The sequence below is a fragment of the Geotrypetes seraphini genome, chromosome 7 (genome assembly GCF_902459505.1).
Source record: "Geotrypetes seraphini chromosome 7, aGeoSer1.1, whole genome shotgun sequence".
Lineage (NCBI taxonomy): Eukaryota > Metazoa > Chordata > Amphibia > Gymnophiona > Dermophiidae > Geotrypetes > Geotrypetes seraphini.
The window spans coordinates 149454508-149478946 of NC_047090.1; the positions used below are offsets into that span (position 1 = coordinate 149454508).

The window sequence follows — 24439 nt, forward strand, 5'->3', positions numbered from 1 at the left end:
CATCCCCGGGGAGGAGGGCGGGTTGTGAGAATATATGCCTGCTGTCCCTGGATAACACCTGTTACGGTAAGTAACTGTGCTTTATCCCAGGACAAGCAGGCATGATATTCTCACATGTGGGTGACCTCCAAGCCAACCAAAAAAGGGTAGGTGGGAGGATGGCAATTTAGGAAAACAGGTTACGTAACACCGACTGGCCAAACCGGCCGTCGCTTCTGGACAAAGTGTCCAGACAGTAGTGGGAGGTGAACGTATGAACCGAAGACCAAGTGGCAGCTTTACATATGTCCTCCACAGGAGTAGACCGGAGGAAAGCAACAGAAGCTGCCATAGCCCTGACCTTATGCCCCGTGACTCGACCATGGAGCGTGAGACCAGCCTGAGCATAGCAAAAAGAAATACAAGCAGCCAACCAGTTGGACAAGGTGCGCTTGGAAACAGGATGTCCCAACTGATTAGGATCAAAGGACAAAAACAATTGAGGAACCTTCCGATGAGACTTGGTACATTGGAGATAAAAGGCCAACGCCCTCTTACAGTCAAGCGTATGAAGCGCCGCCTCACCAGGATGAGAGTGGGGCTTCGGGAAGAACACCGGAAGAACAATGGACTGATTGAGGTGGAAATCAGACACAACCTTAGGCAAAAATTCAGGATGGGTGCGAAGAACCACCTTGTCATGATGAAACACAGTAAAAGGTGGATCCGCAACCAAAGCCTGCAGCTCACTAATCCGACGAGCGGATGTGAGCGCAAGCAAAAAGACCACCTTCCAAGTGAGAAACTTAAGAAGAGATTTGTCGATAGGCTCAAAATGAGGCTTCATCAGTTGAGCTAATACCACATTAAGATCCCAAACTACCGGAGGAGGTTTCAGAGGAGGATGAACATTCACGAGACCCCTCATGAAACGATTTACCAGAGGATGAAGAGAAAGTGACCGACCCTCGATATGCCGATGGAACGCCGCAATGGCACTGAGATGCACCCGAATGGAAGTCGTCTTCAGCCCAGACTTAGACAGATGCAACAAATATTCCAGCACCGAAGACACTGGAACCGAACTCGGGTCCAGATGGTTCGAGGAGCACCAGAATGAAAATCTGGTCCACTTCTGGGAATAACAAAGCCTAGTCGAGACCTTGCGCGAGGCTTCCAAAATCTCCCTCACCGACTGAGAAACAGGAACCGAAGTCAAGGGGAAAGGAACCAAGCGGTCAGATGTAAAGACTGAAGATTGGGATGTAACAGCGAACCCCGACTCTGAGACAGCAGAGAGGGAAAAACAGGCAGAAGCAGAGGTTCCCTGACACTGAGTTGAAGGAGCAGGGAGAACCAGTGCTGTCTGGGCCAACGAGGCGCAATGAGAATCATAGTGGCCCTGGTCGATTTGAGATGTACCAACGTTCTCAAGATCAGAGGAAAAGGAGGGAACGCATAAAGGAACCTCCCCTCCCAGTCGAGAAGGAAGGCATCGGCCTCGAGATGGTCCCGGGAGTACATCCTAGAACAATAGAGGGGCAGTTTGTGAGTCTCCGGGGAGGCAAACAGATCCACCTGAGGAGTCCCCCAGCGGTCGAAGACCTCGCGTAGAACCCGGGAGTTCAGCGACCACTCGTGCGGCTGGAGAAGACGACTGAGTTTGTCTGCCAGACAGTTCCTCTCTCCTTGAATGTAAACCGCACGCAGGAATATGTTCTGGGAGACCACCCATTCCCAAAGGCGCAGGGCTTCCCGGCACAGAGACCAAGAGCCCGTTCCGCCCTGTTTGTTTACATAATACATTGCCACCTGGTTGTCCGTCCGCACGAGGACTACCTGATCGTGTAGCAAGTGGCAGAATGCTCGAGCCGCCAGAAAAATGGCCCGAAGCTCCAACACATTGATGTGACAAAGACGGTCCTCTGCCGACCATAGACCCTGAGTCCGCAGACCGTCGAGATGAGCCCCCCACGCGTACTCCGAGGAGTCCGTGGTCAGGACCTTGCGATGCGGAGGAACGAGAAAGAGCAAACCCCCGGAAAGATTGGAAGAGTTGGTCCACCAACGGAGCGAGCGTCTCAAAGAAGGAGTCACCGTTATTGGACAAGAGATTGGGTCGCGATCCTGACGCCACTGCGAGGCCAAGGTCCACTGAGGAAGCCTCAGATGCAAGCGGGCGAACGGAGTAACGTGGACCGTCGATGCCATGTGACCCAGAAGAACCATCATGCGCTGAGCCGATACTACAGGCATTAGCGAAACCTGGCGACTCAATCGAAGCAGGGCCTCCAACCGAGGGGGGGGGGGGAGGAACGAACGGAGGCGAACCGTGTCCAGCACGGCCCCGATAAACTGAAGGGATTGAGTCGGGCACAATTGAGACTTGGGAAAGTTCACTTCGAACCCCAGATGTTGAAGGAAGATGATAGTCTGTTGGGTCGCTGAGATAACCCCCTCCCTGGTCGACGCCTTGATCAGCCAATCGTCCAGGTAGGGAAAGACTTGCAGCCCCCGAGATCTCAGGGCTGCCGCGACTACCACCATACACTTCGTGAAGACTCGCGGGGACGAAGCCAGTCCGAAGGGGAGGACCCGATATTGAAGGTGCAACTCCCCCACCTGAAACCGTAGGAACCTGCGGAAGGCGGGATGCACCGGGACATGAGTATAAGCTTCCTTCAAGTCCAGGGAGCACATCCAGTCCCCTTCCTCTAAAAGAGGGTATAAAACCGGAAGCGACAACATACGGAACTTCTCCCGGACCAGGAACTTGTTGAGCTTCCGGAGGTCCAAAATGGGGCGTAAGTCCCCGGTCTTCTTTGAGACCAAAAAGTAGCGGGAGTAAAATCCCCGCCCCCGCTGGTCAGGGGGAACCCGCTCCACTGCCCGAAGGCTCAACAAGGCCCTGGCTTCCGTGAGGAGTAGAGGAAGCTGGGCTCGATTGCACGGGGAAACCCCCGGCGGATGTTCCGGCGGCGTGGCTAAGAAATTTAGCGAGTAGCCCTCGGAGATGATCCGAAGCACCCAATTGTCTGAGGTGATCCCGGTCCAGGCCGTATGAAAGGCCCGCAACCGACCCCCGATGGGAAGGGGGTCCGGCGAGAGTGCGGAGGGGGCCCGCCCCCATCCGCACATCACGTCAAAAAGACGGCGCCGGCTTGGACACCCCCTGTGCCTGAGGTTTAGGTTGGCCCGCTCTACCCTGCCGCGGGGGGCGCCGGGGCGGGGGCCTTGAGAAAGCCGGCATGGACGTTTGCGGGTAACGCCGCGGGGGGAGGTCTGAATGGCTTCAGCGGCGGGACCCGGGGCTTAGGACGGACCAAGGAGGCGATGGAGCGCTCATGTTCCGACAGTCGTTTGGTCGCCGCCTCCAGGGACTCGTCGAATAATTCCGATCCAACACACGGTAGATTGGCCAGACGCTCCTGCAAGTTAGGGTCCATATCAACCGTACGGAGCTATGCCAGCCGGCGCATCGCCACCGCAAAGGCGGAGACCCTCGAGGCCAGTTTAAATGCGTCGTAAACAGCGTGGAACAGGTACAGACGCAATTGAGATAAATTTGCCATGAAAGTAGCAAACCCCTCCTTATGGGAATCTGGCATGACCCCATGATAATGGGGCAAGTCTTTCACCATGCGTCGAAGATAGGAGGAAAATGTGAAGGCATAATTGAGGACCCTGGTAGCCATCAATGAATTGGAATAGAAGCGGCGACCAAACTTGTCCAGGGTCCGCCCTTCCCGTCCGGGAGGAGCTGCCGCCGAAACCCTCGAGGGCTGCGATTTCTTCAGCGCCGACTCGACAAGTAATGACTGGTGAGACAGTTGTGTCTTCTCGAAGCCCTTACATGGGATGGTCCGGTACTTGGACTCCATCTTAGACGGCACCGCTGTGACTGTAAGAGGGGATTCCAAATTTCTCAGGAAGGTCTGGTGGAGGATCTTATTGAGAGGCAGCCGAGGAGTTTCCCTCTGGGGAGTGGGCAAGTCTTGCTCCTCCAAAAACTCTTTCGTAAATTGAGAACCCGCGAGTAAGTCCAGGTCTAAAGCACGTGCCATATCCTGCACGAATCTGGAGAATGAGGAGGTCCTGGAAGGCGGGGAAGGAGTCCGAGAAGCCCGCGCCGCCAAAAAGGAAGGGGAAACCTCACGGGAATACTGAGGTTCCCTACTAGACCTCGACCCCCAGGAGGCCACATCCAGGGACCTTGAAAGGGTCGGGGATCGCCTATGCCCCGAGGAGCCCTTGGGAGAAGTCCCCGGGGTACGAGGCACCGAGGCACGCCCCCTCCGTCTCGGCGAGGAGCCTCTCGAACCCCTGCCCTCGGAGGAACGGAAAAGCCTCGGGTTGTCGAGGCGGAGCTCCGAGACCCGCAACATCTCACCCCCGGTCGGCGAGGAGCGAACGCGTCTCCGAGGAGAACCCCGAGAACGCTTAGGCTTCCTCGGCCGACGCCTCACCCGAGGCCGGCCCGAGGGCGAGGAGCCCCGTGAGGACCTCGAGGAAGAGGAAGAAGAAGAGATCCTCCTAACCTGACGCACCTTGTCCCGAGGCCGCACGCTCCGCTCAGGTTGGTCAACCGAGGCCGAGGTCGAGGGCAAGGTCAGGGTCGAGGCCGGGAGAACCCCGGGGGCCGAAGCCGAGGGGACCGAGGCCAAGGTCGCCGACGCCAGAGCAGTCGAGGCCGAAGCTGGCTGCAGGTGTGCAAGGGCCCCGGACAGCTCCAAGGCAATCAGCGCTCGGAGCAGGTCCTGGAAGACCGGAACCCCCATCATGGCGGGTAGGTCCGGGGCCGTCGGGTGCTCCCTGGAGGGCGACCTCGGTCTCGAGTATTCCCTCGGGGTACCCGACTTTGACACTCGGGGCGGGGCCGAGGACGACCCGCCCGCCGTCGAGGAGCCCGAGGATGGCTTCTTCGCAGATCCTGGAGTCGAGGAAGGAAGCGAGGACTTACCCTGGGCAGGCTTCGTCGAGGTAGCAGGCTTAGACGAAGCCGAGGGTCGCGGCGAGGTCGAGGCCGAGGTCAAGGCCGGGGCCGAAGCCGAGGCCGACGTCGAGGCCTTTGCCGCCGCGTCCACAGCAAAGAGCTCCGCCATCCGGGCACGGCGTCTGCGGAGTGCTCGAGACTGAAAAGTTGAGCACCTATCGCAGGACTCTGTAGGATGTTCCGGGCCCAGGCAGAGCAAGCACCACCGGTGTGGATCGGTGATAGAGAGCAACCGATCACACCGGGTGCACTTTTTAAAGCCCGTCAAGGGACGGGACATGAACTCAAAAAAATGGCCGGGAACGAACGATGTACCGCGGCCGCGGCTACCGGGAGCCCCCGGAGCCGAAAGAAAAACAATTTTTTTTTTTTTTTACGATAACTGAATAGACTAACGAAGGAAAAGAAAAATAAAGCACAGCGACCGAGAAAAAGGACTCAGACGCGGTGTCAGAAGGCAAAAAAGAGAGCACAATTTCCACAGGGCTTCTGGCTCCGCGGAAAAAACTGAACTGAGGACCACGAGGTGGGGATGCGCCCTCTAGTGGGCAAGAAGGCATGCACATGCGTGGTGCAGTGTAGCAAACTTGAAACTTCAATTAAGTTTGCTTGAAAAGCTGTCCGCGCTGGGGCTCCGTAGATGACGTCACCCACATCCACATGTGAGAATATCATGCCTGCTTGTCCTGGGATAATGAATATGTACAAGATATATTTGCATGCACTGCCTCCTTGAGATGCAAATTATCTCATGCATATTTATTGTGGATATCCTGAAAATTTGACCTGGCTCCAGCTCTCAAGGACCAGAATTGACTACCCCTGCTCTAGACTGACTCTATCCTATTTATATCTTTTTGAAGGTGCTAGGTCCATAATTGTACACAATATTCTAAATGAGGTCTCATCAGTCTTATACCGAGACATCAATACCTTTTCCCTACTATCTGTTCCTCTCCCTATGCACCCAAGCATCCTTCTAGCTTTCGCCATTGCCTTTTCAACCTGTTTGGCCACCTCAAGATGATCACACCTCTTTCATGCACAAAAGTTCTTCATCCCCTAAATTGTACCATACCCTCGGATTTCTGTAGTCCAAATGCATGAACTTGCATTTCTTTGCAAAAATTGAACAGCTAAGACTTAATGCTATTTGTGGAGTATTTAAATAACTTGTCATCCCACAATTAAATTTAATGTGGCATACTCTTCTCACTTATCATTTTAGGATATGAAGGCTGTGGTCATAATCCATCCACCCCCTCCCTTCCCTCTCTCCCTGAAGATAGTTTATCAGAAATTCATAGATTGTAACACAATATTTCAATTTAATAGCATGTACCCTACAGAGTTGATGCAAAAAATTACTTTTTTTTCTTAATTTTTGTAGCAGAGAATCTGCCAATTTGGAGTATAAGAAGTGAGCTGAAGTGCTGAGCATGAAATTGTTTGCTCTATCTCATTGCCATGTTTAGATACAGTATTTTTCGCTCTATAAGACGTACCTGACCATAAGACGTGCCCTAGATTTAGAGGAGGAAAAAAATACTTTCTGAATCAAATTCTTAGGGGGTATCCTTTGATCTCCAGGGGTCCTAAGAAAACTGGCTCCTGGAATGCTGTGTTCTACCTTTTGCTGTTTCACAGGATGGATAGGGGGAGGGGAATTAGGGTATTTTTCTTTATGTAAACCCCCTCCCCTTTTTTTATGTAAACCCCCTAATCTAAAAAGCAGATAAAAGATACCCAACAAAACCCAAGACTTAGCCAAAGCAAAACCCCACTACCGAACTCAGCTACAACTACCCTGCTTAAACCTACTTCCACCTCACAGACCTCCAATAAATCACAATGAAGCGGGTGGGAGAAAATCACCTTTCAAGCTCCCCTTACTCACACAACCGTCCCATTCCCTAGCCACCTCCCAAATGCCTTTCAGCCTGCCAAAACTCCTATTCACTCCAGTCAATCACCAACCTCTCATCCTTGCCCAATCACATCACTCTTCTCACCCATTCCATTCGGGTTGGGCCCATGTGCCTCAGGCCCCGTCCCCAGGAGGGACCTAAGGCTCCCGGGCCTATTCTTATTGGCCCAGGCACCTTAGGCCCCACCAGTAGGCGGAGCTTTGGGACGGATGGGACAATCCGGCCTCATTCCGTCATTGGCTGCCTGCCGGACAGGTGGGTTTGGCTCCCGTCTGTCCGGCCAACTACACAAAGGTATGGGGAAAGGGGGTGGGGGTGTTGTGGGGGTCGGCCAGGGGGTTCGCGGGTCGGCTGGGGGGCGGTCGGAGGTTCTTGGGGGGGGCGGTCGTTGGGGGGAGGGGGGTTTGCATCGAGGGCAGGAGGGCCTTGGATCCCTCCTGCCCGTAATGTAATGCGGGGTGGGGGTAGGGGGTCGCCGTGGCCAGGAGGGTTTGGGCTCCCTCCTGGCCTGAACAACTAGCGGGGGGGGGGGTCGCCAGGGCCAGGAGGACTTGGGCTCCCTCCTGGCCCGAACAACTAGCGGGGGGGGGGGGGGGTCGCCAGAGCCAGGAGGGCTTGGGCTCCCTCCTGGCCCGATATTGTTGGGGAGTTGGGGAGTCGGCGGGGCAAGAAGGCTTGGGCTCCCTTTTGCCCCGATCGTGTCGGGGAGTCGGGGGGGTCAAGAGGGCTTGAGCTCCCTCTTGCCCCGATCGTGTCGGGGGTGCCGCGGTTGGCTGGGGCAAGAGGGCTTGAGCTCCCTCTTGCCCCGATCATGTCGGGGAGTCGGCGGGGCAAGAGAAAGGGCGTCAGAGAAAGGGCGGGACCGCCAGAAGAAGCAGCGCAGGCGCAGGGCTCACAGAAAGGCCGGGACCGCCAAGAGGAAGTAGCAGGACACCGGTAGGAGCTTCTACATGATGGGGGGGGTCGGGAGGCTGTGGGGGTGCAAGCGGTCCTTCAGGGTGGGGGTGCGAGTGCGTGCGGTCCTTCGGGGTGCGGGTGCGTGCGGTTCTGTGGGGGGGGGGGGTGAATCGGACATCGGGGGGGAACTATGTAAAAAAAAATTTTGTACAACGCGCTCACGCGTATAACGCGCAAGGTTATGCACGGTTTGTAAAAACCATGTATAGCGCGCGTGTTATATGCGTGAAAATACGGTATATAAAGCAGTATATCAAATCCCATCCCTTTTTAGCTATGAAGTAATAAGCTTGTAAAAGCATGTTGGGAGCCTTAAACCGTACTGTTCTTGTTATTTACATTGCCAGGGGCTCAAATATGATCATGAGAACTAAGGACTTTCTGGGATTTAAAATACAGATTTTTCCTGACATTTCGAGAGAAACGCAGAAGAGGAGACAAGCATTTCTAATGTTGAAACCAGGGGTGAACCAGTTAGGGGGTATCTTCTTTTTACGGTACCCTTGCAAGTGTATTATCAGATACCGTTCTCTTAAATATGTGTTTGTAGATCCTTCTCATTTAGTCAGTTTTCTCTCCTTAAAACGCTTGGAAAAGGATAGTGTAACAACAACAACTACTGTATAGAATGAATAAGTCCTTTGTTTCAGCAGCAGTTATACATATCTTTATTCATATATATTATGTTTCAGTAAATACTCCTTTCTCTACATCTTGGATCATTTATGAGGGCTTGAGTGTAATTAAGGAATGTGTCATTTTTATTTGATGAATCTTGTTTAATTTCTATGTCTTAGATTATGCTTTCTGTACAAGATGTTAATGCTTGGAATATAATTTTGAAAAGTTAATTTAAAAAAAAATGATCATGAGAGTTATATTAAGAAAGCCTAGTAGTTTCACTGCAAGCATTTAAAAGATAGCTCTTGAAGCATGTTTATATAGCTAAAGTATTTTTGTTTTGGTTAAAAAGTAAAACAAACCAATCTAGAAACTCTTTGCTGGCTATTTGAAATCATTGGATTTGCATAACATCAGGAAGACTGTAAATATGCTTAGTCTTCAATCATTTTTTTCTTGGGTTTTATCTACCTAACCCCCCCTTCATTTTTAAAAAAAATATTTTTATTAATTATAACTTTTTCACAAGTATATCAACTTGTTTAAGGAAATACAGAGCCATAATCCAACATGAAAATAAAGCTAAGTACAAATTAAGAAGTAATAACAATCTTATGGAAATAGCTCTTCCTTAGACCACAAACAAAAGGAAAGGAGGAATCAAAATTACCGAAAGATAAGTTACAGGAAACTATTTAGAAAAAGACTTAATACGTCAAACCCCCCCCCCCCCATCAGTTACAAATTATTTGAACCAGACACTCCATCTCTGATAAACCCCTTGAAGTCCAAAAAGGATCTTAGCTGATAGGACGCATAAAATATATATTTCAAACCCATATATTTAATAATACACTTGCAGGGGTAGGTTAACAAAGGTAGCACCCAATTTCTTTGTCTCATCTCTCATTGCAAGAAATAACTTGGGTTAATTTTGTTACATCATGATATAATCAAATTTTTGGCCACAAAATTGTGATACAGAGCTTTTGAAAAATAATCTCATTATAAAATTAAGATCTTGCTCAAATATAAAACTAAATCAGTGTAGCTCTCTCTTTAATATCAGAATACAAGCTTTCCAAAACTGCCATTAAGTTCTGTAAATCAGTGTCAACAAGTAAACTTTCAGACACATGTAATCCAATTGCAAGTAATTCTTTTGTCTCAAAGTTTTTCCTTGAGGCAGGCAAATAGAACAATTTATTTATTGGTGGTATCTGGTCAGCCGGAAACTTCAAATTTTCTATAAGAAATTTTTAAAAAGCTCAATCAGCTACAAAGTAGAAATTTTTGGAAAGTTCAATACTCTCAAATTCAGGCGACGATTATGATTTTCAATCATCTCAATCTTCCTTGAGATTAAAGATTGTTCTCTAATAATTGTACCAATAGAATTTTTCAAAGACAGTCTCAGATTCAATTTTATCAAAACATTCCTGTTTCACCTTTTCAACGTTTAAAGAGAGTCCACTTTATTAACCAGTACCTGCATATCAGAAGAAGTTTTATCCACCTTTTTATCTATTCTCCTTATGGCTTCCAACAGTTTCCCCAGAGTTACCGCAGGGTGTTTAGCTGAGGTTCTCAAACCCTCACCCTCAGCATTCTTCTGTCCCTGAACTCCAGCCTGGAGTGTAGTTTCACCCGTTACCTTCTCCGGCATCACTGCACCCTCCTCTCCAGAGAAGGAATCACTACTCTGCCTGCTCGCTGGACAGAGCGGTGCAGAGATCATCGATGGCGACAGGTTTCTTTAGGAGAATTGCTGAGAACTATTACTTGCTTCTAATTGTTCCTCTGTACTTGCCCCTGGGAGAACTTTGGAGGGAAGCTCTTGCTGCACTGCTAGCCTGGACGATCTTAGCCACGACCCCTGAATAATGTCACTCGGGGGAGAGAGGTGAAAAAGGCCAAGCCACTGCTAGAGAGAGACAGAGGTTTCTTTGGGAGAATTTCTACCTGACAACTGTTACCTGCTTCTAATTGCTCCTCTGTATTTGCTCCAGGGAGAACTTTGGAGGGAAGCTCCTGTTGCACTGCTGGCCTGGATGATCTTAGCCATGCCCTCTGAGTGATGTCATTTGGTGGGAGAGAGGTGAAAAAGTCCAAGCCAGTGGGGCGTTCCTTTGGGAGGACTTTGGTGGGAAAATTTATTGCTTGACGACTGTTTTTCTCTTTGTTTCTTTTCTCTTGGAGTAATAAGAACTTGAAACCTGTAGGTAGAGGAGGAACTAAGATGACAGAAGTCTAGAGGCTGTGGTCCGATTGTTGAATTTTTTTCTTCTAAAAATTTTTACCTTGCAATGCTGCTCTGAGACACTGTTTGCGTTTTTTCTTGAATTATGCCCCACACTAAAAGAAAAGGTAGTGAGACACTTGCAATCTTTGCCTCTCACCTCCTCACAGCCAACACTGCAGCACTTTTTTGAACTGCGGACAACAGCTGACCCTCAGTCATCCTAACGACAGCAGACTTCCACGCAGACTAAGAGTGAGGGAGCACCCAAGTCTTTGGAGTCCCTTTTTTTTCACTAAACTGTGGAAGCAGTTTTTAGCGCAGGCCAGCACGTCACTTCTGCGGTTTTGTAAAAGGGGAGGAGGGGTAAAAAGTTGTATACAATCTTGTAAGAGACCTGGGGCTAAGCGTTTTAGCGCGCACTAAACGCTTACATGTGCATGTTAATCTATGGACACATTAGCGGTTAGCGCGTATATATTTAGCGTGCACTAAATGCACACTAAAAACACATAGCACACCTTAGTAAAACAAGAGGCAATTTTAATTTCAGTTGTGTTTTATAGATGAAAATAATCATAGGATCACCTGATTTAGTTGTTATCAATCATTCTTTCTATGTTAAACTCCCAAGTTTTTGTTTTTATCTGTAAAGGCAGTCCCCAGGTTAAGAACGAGTTAAATTTTTAAAGCTGTCCTTAAGTCAGAATTGTATGTAACTCAGAACTTGTAGATTTTAAGATTCTTGCTGCTTACCTCTGCTCCCAGCTGACAAAAATGGTTCCTAGACAAAATCGCGCAAGACAACGGCGCGCCGACAACTGAGCGCAAGGTTGACGGCGCGCCGAAGAAAAGCACTATTTTAAAGGGTTCCAATGGAGGGTGTTGGTATTTTACTTAACAGACATTGCGCTGGCGTTGTGGGGGGTTTGGGGGTTGTAACCCCCCTCATTATACTTGAAACCAAACTTTTTGCCTGTTTTTTAGGGAAAAAGTTCAGTTTTAAGTATAATGTGGGGGTTACAAACCCCCAAACCCCCCACAACGCCAGCGCAATGTCTGTTAAGAAAATACCAACACCCCCCGTTGGAACCCTTTAAAATAGTGCTTTTCTTCGACGCGCCGTCAACTTTGCGCTCAGTTGTCGGCGCGCCGTTGTCTCGCGCGATTTAGTCCCGTCACCGACAAAAAGACCCAGGCCCATGTTCTCAAAACTTTAATGCCGTACGCCTGTACGCATTTTAACAGCAGATTATCAAAACAGATTATCTCTGTCAATAGTGAACTTTCTAGCAGTCTCCGACAATGACATGCAAATGGGCTCTTCAACTTTGAAATGAGCACTCCAGTGGATTCTTAAAAAAAATGTGCCATTTTTGAAAAGTGGCGTCAGCTTTTGGCGACAAAAATAAGCGATAGGTCCATGGGGGTGCCAGTACAGGCATGTCAGCGACTGCTAGAAAGCAGTGTTGTGATGCAGGGGGAGAGATGCTCATTCTCTCCCCTTGCATCACAACCTCCCCCCCTCCGCAGCGGGAGAGATGGCAATTCTCTCTCGCTGCCATGAAACACCTGCCCCGTGTGCACCCCCACAGTGGGAGAGATGCCGATTCTCTCCCACTACCAAGAAATGCCTGTCATGAATGGGCATCTCTCCTGCTGATGGGGGGTGGGATTTGTTGGTTGGCAGTGGGAGCGATTGAACATCTCTCCCACTGTTGTGTTTTTTTGGGGGGGGGTTTAACGTGTTTTTTTCTGCACATGTGCCCACTACTGGTGATAGTGATTGGGCACATGCAAATTTAGCGAATCTTCACTGCTGTCCGCTGACCTCATTTGCACGTATGATTTTTTGAGACTGTCTCGTTTTCAATTCGTTATCAAAATGGCTGCATTAGCAGACCATTGCTTTTTAATGCGATTTTTTGAGAATCCTGGCCCAAGTGATCCCCTCTAAGCCGGTATAGCATGCACAACCACACATTGCTCTTAATGTGGCCATGCATCATTCCTGAAACTGCTGCAGAAGTGTAGGAGTCTATGCCACTGAAAAAACTGTTCAGTGACATCAAATGAAGCTGCAACAGCATTCTTAAGCATGAGTCATACTTAAGGCTGACATCTGTAGCTTGGGGGGACTGCCTGTACATCACTTTGTGAAAGTAGGTAAAACATGGATCCCCAAACTACCTTACAAACAGGGCCTACCTGCCTGTCAAGCAGAAGGGAGCTCAACTTAAACAATTTTGGTATTCTACCTGCTTTAATAGTGTCAGTTCTAAACAACCTTATTTTGGTTTGCTATCATATTTAGAGACCTTTATTATTTATACAAAATATGCCCAAAATTAAGTAATCATTAGCAGCTCATTCTCCATTCTGTTACTAAATCAATGTGAATTCCACAATTTTATATACAATAGGGTTTTGTAAATCTATGATTAAACGTGTAATCGCAACCAATAGAACCACCGATACATGGGAAGATTTAAAAAAAGCTGCTACTACTCAGATTTATTTTGAGAGGTCCTGTTCATTTTAACTTCTGCACTTCAGATGCAAATGCGAAGCTATTACAGTATCTGGGTTTTGAGACTGCAATAGACAATTAGGGGACAGTGAGAGTAAAATGCAACCTAACACAAGTACTGTATACATTTTGGTGAATTACTATGTGGTGATCTACACATATTCACTCAACATATTCATCGTTTCAGTACTAAGGGGTATTCAGAGATATCTGAGAACATATATACTAGTGACAGCGACACCCTCCAAGACAGTAAATCCCGAAGAAGCACATCATTACCTGCCATCTGCTATAGGTGAGGAGAAGGAGCGACACAGGAATGGCAGTCCCAGACATGGCGTGAGTCGAAGGCATGCTATATTCAGAATTATAGAACACTTCCAATTTGATAACCGGAGGAGACGACGGACGAGGCCATCGAATAATGTCTTTGGCGCACTGGCCCAAATACATCACCAAGACCCAAATCACTATCAGCTTCCTGCCCACATCAGCGTCTACGTTCCAGATCCAGAAGGGGAAAAACGAGATGTAGAAGAGCTCGTTGCCCAGTTCGGTGCCAAAGCTGAAAAGGTAATAGAAAAACTTGTTCCGGATGGCGAACTCCTGCCCAATTTCCCCCGTGAGAGAGTTCCTGCGTTCGGGCTTCTTCGATCTTTCCTGCTCGGCTCTCTGCTCCCGCGGCAGAGAAGACTCCGAGGCTGCGGGCAGAGGCGGCCCCTCGCCTCCGCCCTTTCGGCGCCGCACGGGGTCAGGCGGCGGGACCATGCCGTTGCTCAGCCTCTCGCAGCAGTCCGCCTTGAGCTCGAGGTCGGGGGCAGCGGCGTGGCCCTTGCACCGGAGCCCCTGGCTTTCTCCTTCTGCCCCAGCCCGGCGCCGACTGCTGCAGCTGCCATTGGAAAGCGGGCGCTTGCTCGCGCTCTCGGCTGTGGCGGCGAAGATGCCTTCCACACCGCACAGCCGCTGAAAGCCCGCCACCTTTTTCGGGTCCTGCAGAAAGTCAAACCACTGCAATAGCCTCGCATTCTGGGCCATTATTCGAGTGCTTTTGTTTTCCGGTGCGGACGACCGGCGAGGAATCACAACAGGGTCCCGGAATTCGCCAGGGGGGGGGGAAGACGGCGAAGGACCAGAAGCCGGTCTTGCCGCGGCGAAGGCGAACACGGTCTCGCTAGCGGTTTCTCAGTCGAGGCGGAGCCCGCCGTTAGAAAGGTGAGGAGGCGCAGACAAGTTCCCGCACCCGCTGCCAATCTCCTCCTCCCCCTCCCCTCCGGGCTTCTCCAGTGCTTGAGTAAATCTGCTCCGCCCACCACTCGAGCCCAACAGCCGGACGAACGAACGCACGCGCTCCGCGAAAGACTCCCGCCCCTCCCCCCAGCGGCGTTCTCCCGCACCAAAGAGTCGAGAGAGAGAAGCGCGCGACTGCTATTCACGAGGCAGTGGTTGGGCAGGGCTTGGAAGAGGAAGCGACTGTTAGAGCATAGCGGGTGAAGGGAATTGTTTTTGTACTCTTGCTCAATCTTTCTCTAACTGAAACTGTGGTTTAATATGTCAGTTATCTTTAGTCAGCTTGTAGGGAAGAGATTGGCCCGTCAGTGAAGATAAACTGATTTAATGTTGCATTACTTTCCGCCTCTGCAATTTTGACCCTACAGGTTTTCTAAGTGTAGCTTACTGTCAGAGCAGTGCTTTTATTGTCGTGGGACGTGGTGTACTCATAGCAGGATTAATTCTTCAAGGGCCCCTAGCCCTGCCCGCCCCACCCGTTTTCTTATTTACTTCCACTTGTATTTCTTTTATTCTAAATTTTTTTTTAACCCCAAAGATTACAATACCAGTGCCAGTGTACAGTTTTAGTTCTATTTTTTTGGACTAATACATTTTTAAATTAGCTTTCAGAGATCAAAACTCTTTCCTTAGGTTAGTAAAGTATACTGCTGTTACAGTATCCTGTCCTGACCTAAGGAAGAAGAATTTGGTCTCTGAAAGTTGTCAAAAATGTATTAAAATTAGTCCAATAAATGATCACCGTATTTCCATTTTCTATTTATAAACATTTATCAACACAGCTACACAGTGGCGTACCTAGGGGGGGGCGGGGGGGGCGGGCCGCCCCGGGTACCAGCCCTAAGGGGGTGTTCCCGGCCTTGCCGTTCAGTCCCCCGCCACCCCCGAAGGACCGCTCGCCCCCCTGGCCTCCCCGCACCACCTATGAACAGCCGCAGCAGGATCGCGAAGTCAGCGTCAGCATCCCTGCGCTGCTTCCTACGACGCGATCCCGCCCCTCCTCTGACGTCAGAGGAGGGGCGGGACCGTGGCGCAGGAAGCAGCAGGGATCGCTGACGCTGACTTCGCGATCCTGCTGCGGCTGTTCATAGGTGGTGCGGGGAGGCCAGGGGGGCGAGCGGTCCTTCGGGGGTGGCGGGGGGACTGAACGGCAAGGCCGGGAACACCCCCTTAGGGCTGGTACCCGACGCTGACTTCGCGATCCTGCTGCGGCTGTTCATAGGTGGTGCGGGGAGGCCAGGGGGGCGAGCGGTCCTTCGGGGTGGGTCGGGGCATCAGGCCTTCAGGGTGGGGCGGGCGGGCAGGCAAGCAGGCTTTCAAGGGGGAGGGGGTGACAGGCAGGCAGGCAGGCCTTCAAGGGGGGACAGGCCTTCGGGGGGGGTGCAGACATTCAAGGGGTGCAGGCCTTCAAGGGGGGCAGGCAGGCCTTCAGGGGGGTGCAGACCTTCGGGGGGGGGTGTAGGCCTTCAGGGGTGGGGTTTAGGCCTTCAGAGGGGGACAGACCTTCGGGTGGGAGGTAAAGTCCTTCGGGGGGTGCAGGTCTTCAGGGGTGGGGTGTAGCCCTTCGGAGGGGGGAAAGACCTTCGGGGGAGGGGGGTCCTGGTGTAAAAGTACACAGAGGGAGAGAGGGAAGGGGGGGTTCAAAGATACATGCATATGCCAGACTTTGGGGGTTAGAAATAATGGGTCTAAAAACAGAGGAGTGGGAGAGAGATGGTGCATAATGGGATTTAGGGAGGGAAGGAACAGAAAGGGAGAGAACTTGGAAACAGGGGATGGTGTGGAGGGGGGATAGAGATACTGGATAGGAGGATAGTTGGGAACAGAAAGGGAGAGATGGTGGATCCTGGGGTGGTGGGGAGTTGAGAAAAGGTGAATCTGTGGATGGAGACAAAAAAAAGGAAAGATGCCAGATCTCCGGGAGAGGGAAGGGAAACGGAAGGGGAGAACAGAGATGGCAGACGGATGGTTAGCACGGAGAAAGGAGACCCTGGCAAGCAAGACAACAAGAGCCTGGGACCAACAAGATTTGAATATTGATCAGAGAACAAAAGGTAGAAAAAATAATTTTATTTTCTGTTTTGTGATTACAATATGTTAGATTTGAAAAGTGTACATGAGACAGCTTGAAATGGGAACTTTTCTATTTTTGTGAATGGCAAGGCTGAGTTCAGTTAAAATATATGCTTTATAAGAAAATATAATAATGTGTTTTATAAAGTTTATAAGCATTGCTGGCATACTCGGTGAGGTGTTCCTAGTGTTGGTGGTGGTGGTAGCATGTCAGTGTGTTGAGAGGAAGAGGTAGTCTGGGAAATTCTGCTGAGCAAACTCTGGGCCCATTTCCACCCCCAGTTAGTCCACTCCACTCAACTGGTTCACACACTGAGTGGGTCTTTGGGTGTTATTTCTGGGTAGTTGTTTTAGAATCTCTTCCAGTGGTTTGTCAGTATCTCCTTCTGGTCCAAGGAAGGAAACTTTGTCAACCTTAGCATTGACCTTCAGAATATGTTTGTAACAGCGCTGCTTGTGTGGCATTAGGCTATGTAGTGATCGAAAGAAAAAAACAGACCTTTGCACATTTTTGCACTATATGGTGGGTGTATGAGGAGATTCATTTCCTGCACAGTTAAGTCCATTTTTTCTACTGAATAATAGTATAGGTACAATGAAAGTAAATAGCAAAAATGTTTGAGTAGATAATTAAGGAAATCTTTTTCATATTGCTTGCTTATGGACTGGGAAAAAAGACTGTTCAAGCAAATGTCTCCAGAACTGCTTTAATGGAAAAATGTGATTTTTTTTTTTTAAGTACTTTGTGAAATTTATTGTTGTTGTGAAATTTATTGTTATACTTTGTTTAAACTTAAAAAGCGGTGTCATTAACAGTGAATCTAATCGAAAAATCGATTCAACAGGGTGAATCGGATCGAATGAAATATTTTTCTCTGAATCGGGCAGCACTATTGGCTACCATGAGAATGGGCTACTGGGCATGATGGACCATTGGTGTGACCCAGTTAGGCTATTCTTATGTTATGTTCTCATCTGTAGGGGCCTTTGTTTTCACTTCTTATTTTAATGTATTTTTTTCCTGGGAACTTATCAGTGTTTTTTTATAATGGGAACAAAAATGGAAGAGAATTAATGTGTGTGGAATGGGGGGGGGTAACTAATTTCTTCAGCTAAATAATTCAATCCACTTCAAACAGACATAGGAGAACTCACGCACCATTCACACACCCTCCAACCAAAAACGTCAAAAGAAAAAAACTGTTCGACAACCTCCTAGCCATTCGAGCTGCAACACTTGACCCCCAACTCTACAACCTATTGACCTCGACCACAAACTACAAAACCTTAAAAAAAGAAATAAAAACACTTCTATTAAAAAAACACATAAAACCAAACTAACATAATCAGAACTGTCCCAAGCATCACCTGCAACTACTCCATATGTACTTCTGATGTCATGACAATTCAGACATAATTTATGTTATGTTATGTTTGGAATAATGGTTACATAAATGAGGTTCAATAAAAGAAAATTTTCTGTGGGAGCATTTGTTGGAACTTCTGTTATCCTGATTTCTTCTATCTGTGGGCTTTCTTTAGCTAACCTACTTATCTGGGGCTTTCCACTTCTGCAGCTGCCCTTTTCACGGTCCACTTTGCGCTTGCACTCTCTGGGGAGGGGGGGTTGGGTCTGGGCTTGGTGGGGTAGGTGTGTCTGGTAGTTTTGTCTGGGTGGTGGCTGGGTGTTTCTTGGGTGCTTGTTGTGCGGATTGGTGTGTCTGGTGAGCGGTCTGGGTGTTGTTGCTTGTGGGGGGTTTTTTCATTATAAAATATGGCTGAGGGTCTAGTCCGGCTTATTATTCTTGTGGGTTCTGGGGTGGGATTTGTTTGCTTGCCCCAAGTTTTGGCCTTTTGTTGTGTATTGCTATGCCTCTCATTGGCAATTTTCTCTTGGGAGAGGCTTGTTCATGCTTGTTGTTGCTGTTACTCTCATTCTGTGTTCTTTTTGATAATGTATAAGTTTCTGTACAGACCATGGTTGCTTGTCTGGACCTTTTGCCATTCTCAATAAAAATACTTTGGAAAAAAAAAAAAAAAAAAAAAAAGAAAATTTTCACTGCCTGTTTCTATTCTGACCATTTATTCCATTTCATGGTTATTGCAAAAAAAAAAAAAAAAAAAAAATTTTACATGAGGGGGGGGGGGGGGGTGTCAAAAAATGATGGGCCCCGGGTGCCACATACCCTAGGTACGCCACTGCAGCTACAATACTATTTTATCCTAAAGCAAAAAAAAAATAATTTTTTTTTCTACCTTTGTCATCTTGATTTTCATATAGGCTCGCTATTGGGTGAATTATGTGTTTGGGTATTCCCATTTGCGCTAGCGTTCTCCATAGTTTATTGTAATCCAGGCAGTTGTAGTTGATGAAGCATGATGCTGACAGCACAAGTTCTCCCCACTTCCATCATCTGCCCCCATCTCTCTCTCTACCTTCTCCCCACATCCATCATCTGCCAGGACAGGAGAGACAGGGTAGGTCTCGTGGCAGGCCGGTACAGGGCACACATGCCTAGTGGGTGGGTGGGTGGCTGGCTGGCTGACAAGCAGGCAGGGTCCCCCCACCCCCGATACCTTTTTTCAAAATCTGGTAGGCCCTCCGTACCTTTTTTTTTTTTTTTTTAAACTCCTCCCATACCTTTTTTTTTTTTTTTTTAACAAAGTACAAAAACACCCCAATCATAACAGGGCACCAACAACAGCTAAGTCCCAACAAACTTATACAGCAGACTGACAATAAGAGAATCCAATAAACCCCAGACACTTTTAAAATATAGCTTCGCTTATGCTTGTAATTCTTGTCTTATATAGAGGAAAGCATAAATACTTAATTTCCCAAGTGCAGTCATCCAGTCTTTTAAAAATTCCAGCAGGGCCCCCCACCCTGACCCCTGTACCCTTTTGTAACTCTTCCCTTTCCTTTTCTTAAATTCCAGCAGGACTCACAAGAACTGACAAGCCATTCAGGGAGCGGCGCGGAACCAGGCAGCGAGCACCTGCCTTGTGCGCCGCTCTGCCAGAAGAGATCAGGAGGAGTTTAAAAAAAAAAAAAAGGTATGGGGGGGCCCTGCCGGAATTTTAAAAAGGTACAGAATTTGTTGTTTGCCCTCCTTTAGCGGGCCCCCCTGACAAGTTCGGGCCCTAGGCACGTGCCTACTTGGCCTACCCGTTAATCTGGCCCTAGGTGTACTGTGCTTTGATTTAACGAACAACCGTCCTCAAACTTGTTAGTTAGTTAACACTTTTATCTTAATACAATGCCAAATGACATTTACAATATGTACTTTTTGTGTTTCAAATGTTTATTGAATTATAAATATTACAATACAAAGATGCAGAAACATATGCATGCTTTTATATAATAAAGTATAAAATTAATTAATTTCATTTTTTTATCCCATTCTCCCCAAAGAGGTCAGAACTGGTTACAGGTTAACATACATAATCCTATATAATAAAAAGCTAGCCGCGCATGCGCACTTCTATTTGCGTGTTCCGTGCGCTGTAGGTCTGTGGCCGAAGGAGTGCGCATGCGCGCTTATACGTCACCAGCCGATCGCCTCCACAAGCAGGACCGCAGCCAGCCGCCGATCTCCGTTCCTCCTGCACCATGGTACGCCAGGCATGTCCCTGCCTCCCCCGCTGCCGGCCTCGGGCTTCTGGGGGCCGGCGGTGTGAGCCGCCCGGCCGGTGCTGAGGCCCTGCCTCCCCGCTTCCGCCCTACACGGCGCCGCCAGACCCGACAAAACGGCCCTACACTCACAGACCCGCGAGCAGGGTTGCCATGGAAACCCAGCCGGAATAACATGCAGTCGCGCAAAGGTCAATGAGAGGGGAGCAGGAGCTAAAGAAAGATTGAAAAAAACAAACAAACAACAGTGGACAAGGAGAGAGAGACACACAGACACTCACAGAAGGACAGGGGGCTAAAGAGACAGATTGAAAAAATAACAAAACACAGAGGACAAGGAGAGAGAGAGACACAGGAAAAAAATGATAAACAGACATACAGCAGCCAAGGAGACAGACATACTTACATACAGCGTCCAAGTAGACAGACAGAGAGACAGTGGGCAAGGAGACAGCAAAAAAAAAAAATACAAACAGCCAAGGAGACAAACAGAAAAAAATAAAAAATACAATGCCCAAGGATAAATTCAGGAAAAAAAAACATACAGACATACAGTGGCCAAGGAGTAAGACTGCAAAAAAGACATACAGACATACAGCAGCTAATGAGACAGACAGACTGACAGCGACCAAGTAGACAATCAGCAAAAAAACACAAACAAACACAGAAAGCAAAAAAAGAGAAACATACAGCGGCCAAGGAGACAGGCATGCAACAAATAGGAAAAATATAAAAACTTTTAATAAATCAACCATACGTGAAGAAGGAATAAAAAAAAAAAAAAGGAAGAGACACCTACAGGGAAACACAGGATCAAGAGCATACAGAGAAAACAGAAGTTTGCAGGAATCAGGAACATATAGAGAAAGGAGAGCAGAGACCCCTGCATGAAGAGAAAAATAGCAAAGAGACTGGGGATGAGAAAGAGAGCAGAGATGCTTGCAGGGAGAAAAAGCTAAGCAGTAATGTTACAGCTTGAGAGTGCAGACTGAGGAAGAAAGCAGAGACAGCGCTACACAGGGAAATGGAGGGAGGAAAGAGACAGAAAGAAAAATACAGACAGACATAAATTCTAGCACCCGTTAATGTAATGGGCTTAACGACTAGTATAATATACAGTTAATAGGGTATAATTTGCCTTAGTTACAGTACAACTTTTTATGAGACAAGTTTTTTCTAACTTGACACATACCAGGGATCTGATACCAATATACAGTTTAAAGGTTAAAATTTGCCAGTTACAGTGCAAGACAGTAAAAGGTAGCACTTCAGTGGGCCTATGCTTACAGACAGAGAATGGCATGGGGACAGATTTGTCCCTGTGGGATCTATCTCCATCCCTGTCCAAGCTCTGTCGATATCGTAGCATTCAGGGCCCAATTCTATAAAATGGTGCCTAGCGGCTAGGTGCAGTTGTCAATCAAACGTTAGATGTCATTTATAGAATCACGCCTAGTGGTCCCTAACCTAAGCGTTGATAGACATCAAAATGTTAGGCACTGGTATATTAGGCCAGGGTGTTTTGAGCCTAATTTACCAGCACCTAAGGCAATCCATGCTCAAACTCTGCCCCTAACCACATCTAGGTAGACACTTACCAATGTAGGCGCCTACTGGAAAATTAATTATTTTTTAATCATTTCTTATTGGGGTGTTTTTTTTTTTTTATAGCACTGTTTAATTAACAGCACCAATTGAACCAATTAAAACAATTAAGTTGAGTGCCAATTGGTAGGCATCTCAATCTAGGCACCATTTATAGAATCAAGGCCTTAGTGCCTGCTAATTCTATTAGCGTGGCTAAGCTTTAGCAAAAGGGTACCTTAAACTGTAAGTCCTCAAGGGCCATGGAAATACTTACTGTACTGAATATAACTCACTTTGAGCTACAACTGAAAAAGTCATAACCTAAATCCAAATAAATGTCATCAGCTTTCTTACCCTTGAGAAAGTGGGCTAAAAATACAATGGAACCTGACACTTCAATTTATTTTTATTTTCACATACCGGTAATTCAGAATTATGATGACAATTTCATTTTGAGAAGCCAGTTTTTCCAGGCTACTTACCAGCCTGCATTTCTGGCATCTCCCTTCCTCGTTGTGCCAAAAGAAGTGAAGAGTCTATGGGGGGGGGGGGATAATTTCACTCCCCATTAATAGGTATTATTTTGGGTAGAGTGCTCTGGCTGGAAATTGCTCCGCCAAAGCACCTAGTTTTCACAGTGCTCACATTTTCAGCCAGATTAAAAAAAACATTTTGTATGGAGCATGTCACTCTGAGAAATGGAAGGCAGTGTACATACATTTCATTTTCAAATGTTAAACACACTTTCTACCCCCGATTGGCCTCACAAATAGGTACAAAGTGCACTCACCTCTTGTATGTCATACTTGCGGCTCATTTCAAAAGGAAACTACCGTACTGCAATACCAGTAGGGTCCTTTTGAAAACTAGACATAAGGTATGCAAGTATAAATGCATGTATATACTTTACAAATAAGCAATGTTTTAAAAACTGGCACTTGGGGGCTCATTTAAAATAAAGAAAAAATGTCCAAAATGTGAATGTTTTTCTCACCAAAACCTTCTAAATTGCTATTTTCTAGATGGATTTCTATTCTGTTCATCCACAGTTTGTCTTACCTCCTCTTTTACAAAGTGCGCTAAGCTTTTTAGCACACGCTCAATATTAGCACGCGCTAAACCAGGGGTCTCCAAAGTCCCTCTTTGAGGGCCGAATCCAGTTGGGTTTTCAGGATTTCCCCAATGAATATGCATGAAATCTATGTGCATGCATTGCTTTCAATGCATATTCATTGGGGAAATCCTGAAAACCCGACTGGATTTGGCCCTCAAAGAGGGACTTTGGAGACCCCTGCACTAAACGCTAACACGTGCATGTTATCCTATGGACGCGATAGCGGTTAGCACATGCGTTGATTTAGCACGCACTAAATCCACGCTAAAACGCTTAGTGCCCCTTTGTAAAAGAGGGCCTAAATCTCAAGGGAACGTGTTAGAGGCGTGGTGTGGGTGGGCCTAGGGCAGGCTTATGAGTTGACCAGGATGTTTTTCTGCCATAATCAAACATTTAAGCATACATCCAGAGCACAGTTTGGACATTTGGAGCCAGACCTGTTTTAACAACAAAAAGGTGCCCAAACTGTCCAGATGACCACTAGAAGGATGTAAGCATGACTCCCCCCCCATACACGCACACATTCCCCCAGTGGTCATGACCCACTCTCACAGATGTAAATTAAACAGCTTCAGATGTTCTGGGCAGTCCTATTAGAACAACAAGCAGGTTCCTGAAGTAGCCTGGTGGTCAATGCATTGGACTGCAGACAAGGGGACCCAGGCCTATATCCCACTCTAACTACTACACATGTTGTGCAGTGTGTGAGCCCACCAAAACCTACCTACTGGACCATCATATAGTTGCCACCTGCAGGCATAAGGGCTATTGTGGTGGTGAAAAGTTGGGTCCAGTAGGTTTGGATGGTTTTGGAAGGGGGTTATAGTGAGATGTGTACCTGAGAAGTTCACTGCAGTGCCTCCTGAAGTGCCCCACTGCTCTGCTGAAATGTCTGTGTAGCCAGTCTACTGCAAACACTGCTTCTTCCTACATCCCCCAATGGCTTGTTTTGTGCATTTATTTTGTGTGTGCTTTTTTTATGGTAAAAGATAGACGCACATCTGAAAAATGTCCATTTCTGAAATAACAAAATAGATGTTTTGAAAATGGGCATGTTTGGTACTAGATTTTTACGTGTCTTCTACAAAACGTCCAAACTTGGATTTGGACATCATATTGAAAATGCCCCTACACAAGTGGCAAGCCTCCCCGTTTGTGCTTACAGTACCTTGTAATAGTCTTCACACCCTTGTACATTTTTATTTTTTTTTTTTGCATTTCTGCTTTCAGAACATGCAGTTTAAAATGCACGAATGTAGGATTTTGTTTTACTGATCCACATAGTACATTCTATACTTTCAATGTGAAAGAACAAATCATAAAAATGTTGAAAAAGTAATTACCAAGCCAAAAAGTCTTGATTTCATAAGTCTTCACACGCTTTGTTATAGCAAACACAGATTAGATCTGTTTCTAAATTCTGGCTTAACATGACCTTTGCTAAGTTAAATAGAGTCTGCCTACCTTTATGAGGCCACAAAAGTTGACAAGATTCAA

At 47.6% G+C, this 24439-nt stretch overlaps 1 protein-coding gene across 3 annotated transcripts in view; it reads right to left on the reverse strand.

Annotated features, from left to right (window-relative positions):
- Positions 1-14682, reverse strand: part of LOC117363353 (WD repeat-containing protein 89-like) — a 106474-nt gene extending 91792 nt beyond the window's left edge. The window contains exon 1 of one of the 3 annotated variants that reach the window (XM_033950918.1): positions 13527-13642. Coding sequence is in view for 2 of the 3 variants with exons in the window: in XM_033950916.1 (XP_033806807.1) it covers positions 13527-14282 (756 nt within the window). In the remaining variant the exon portion in view is untranslated. Of the gene's footprint in view, positions 1-13526 lie in introns of all 3 variants that reach the window. The other 2 variants (XM_033950916.1, XM_033950915.1) reach the window with 2 other exon arrangements.
- Positions 14683-24439: the final 9757 nt, after the last annotated feature.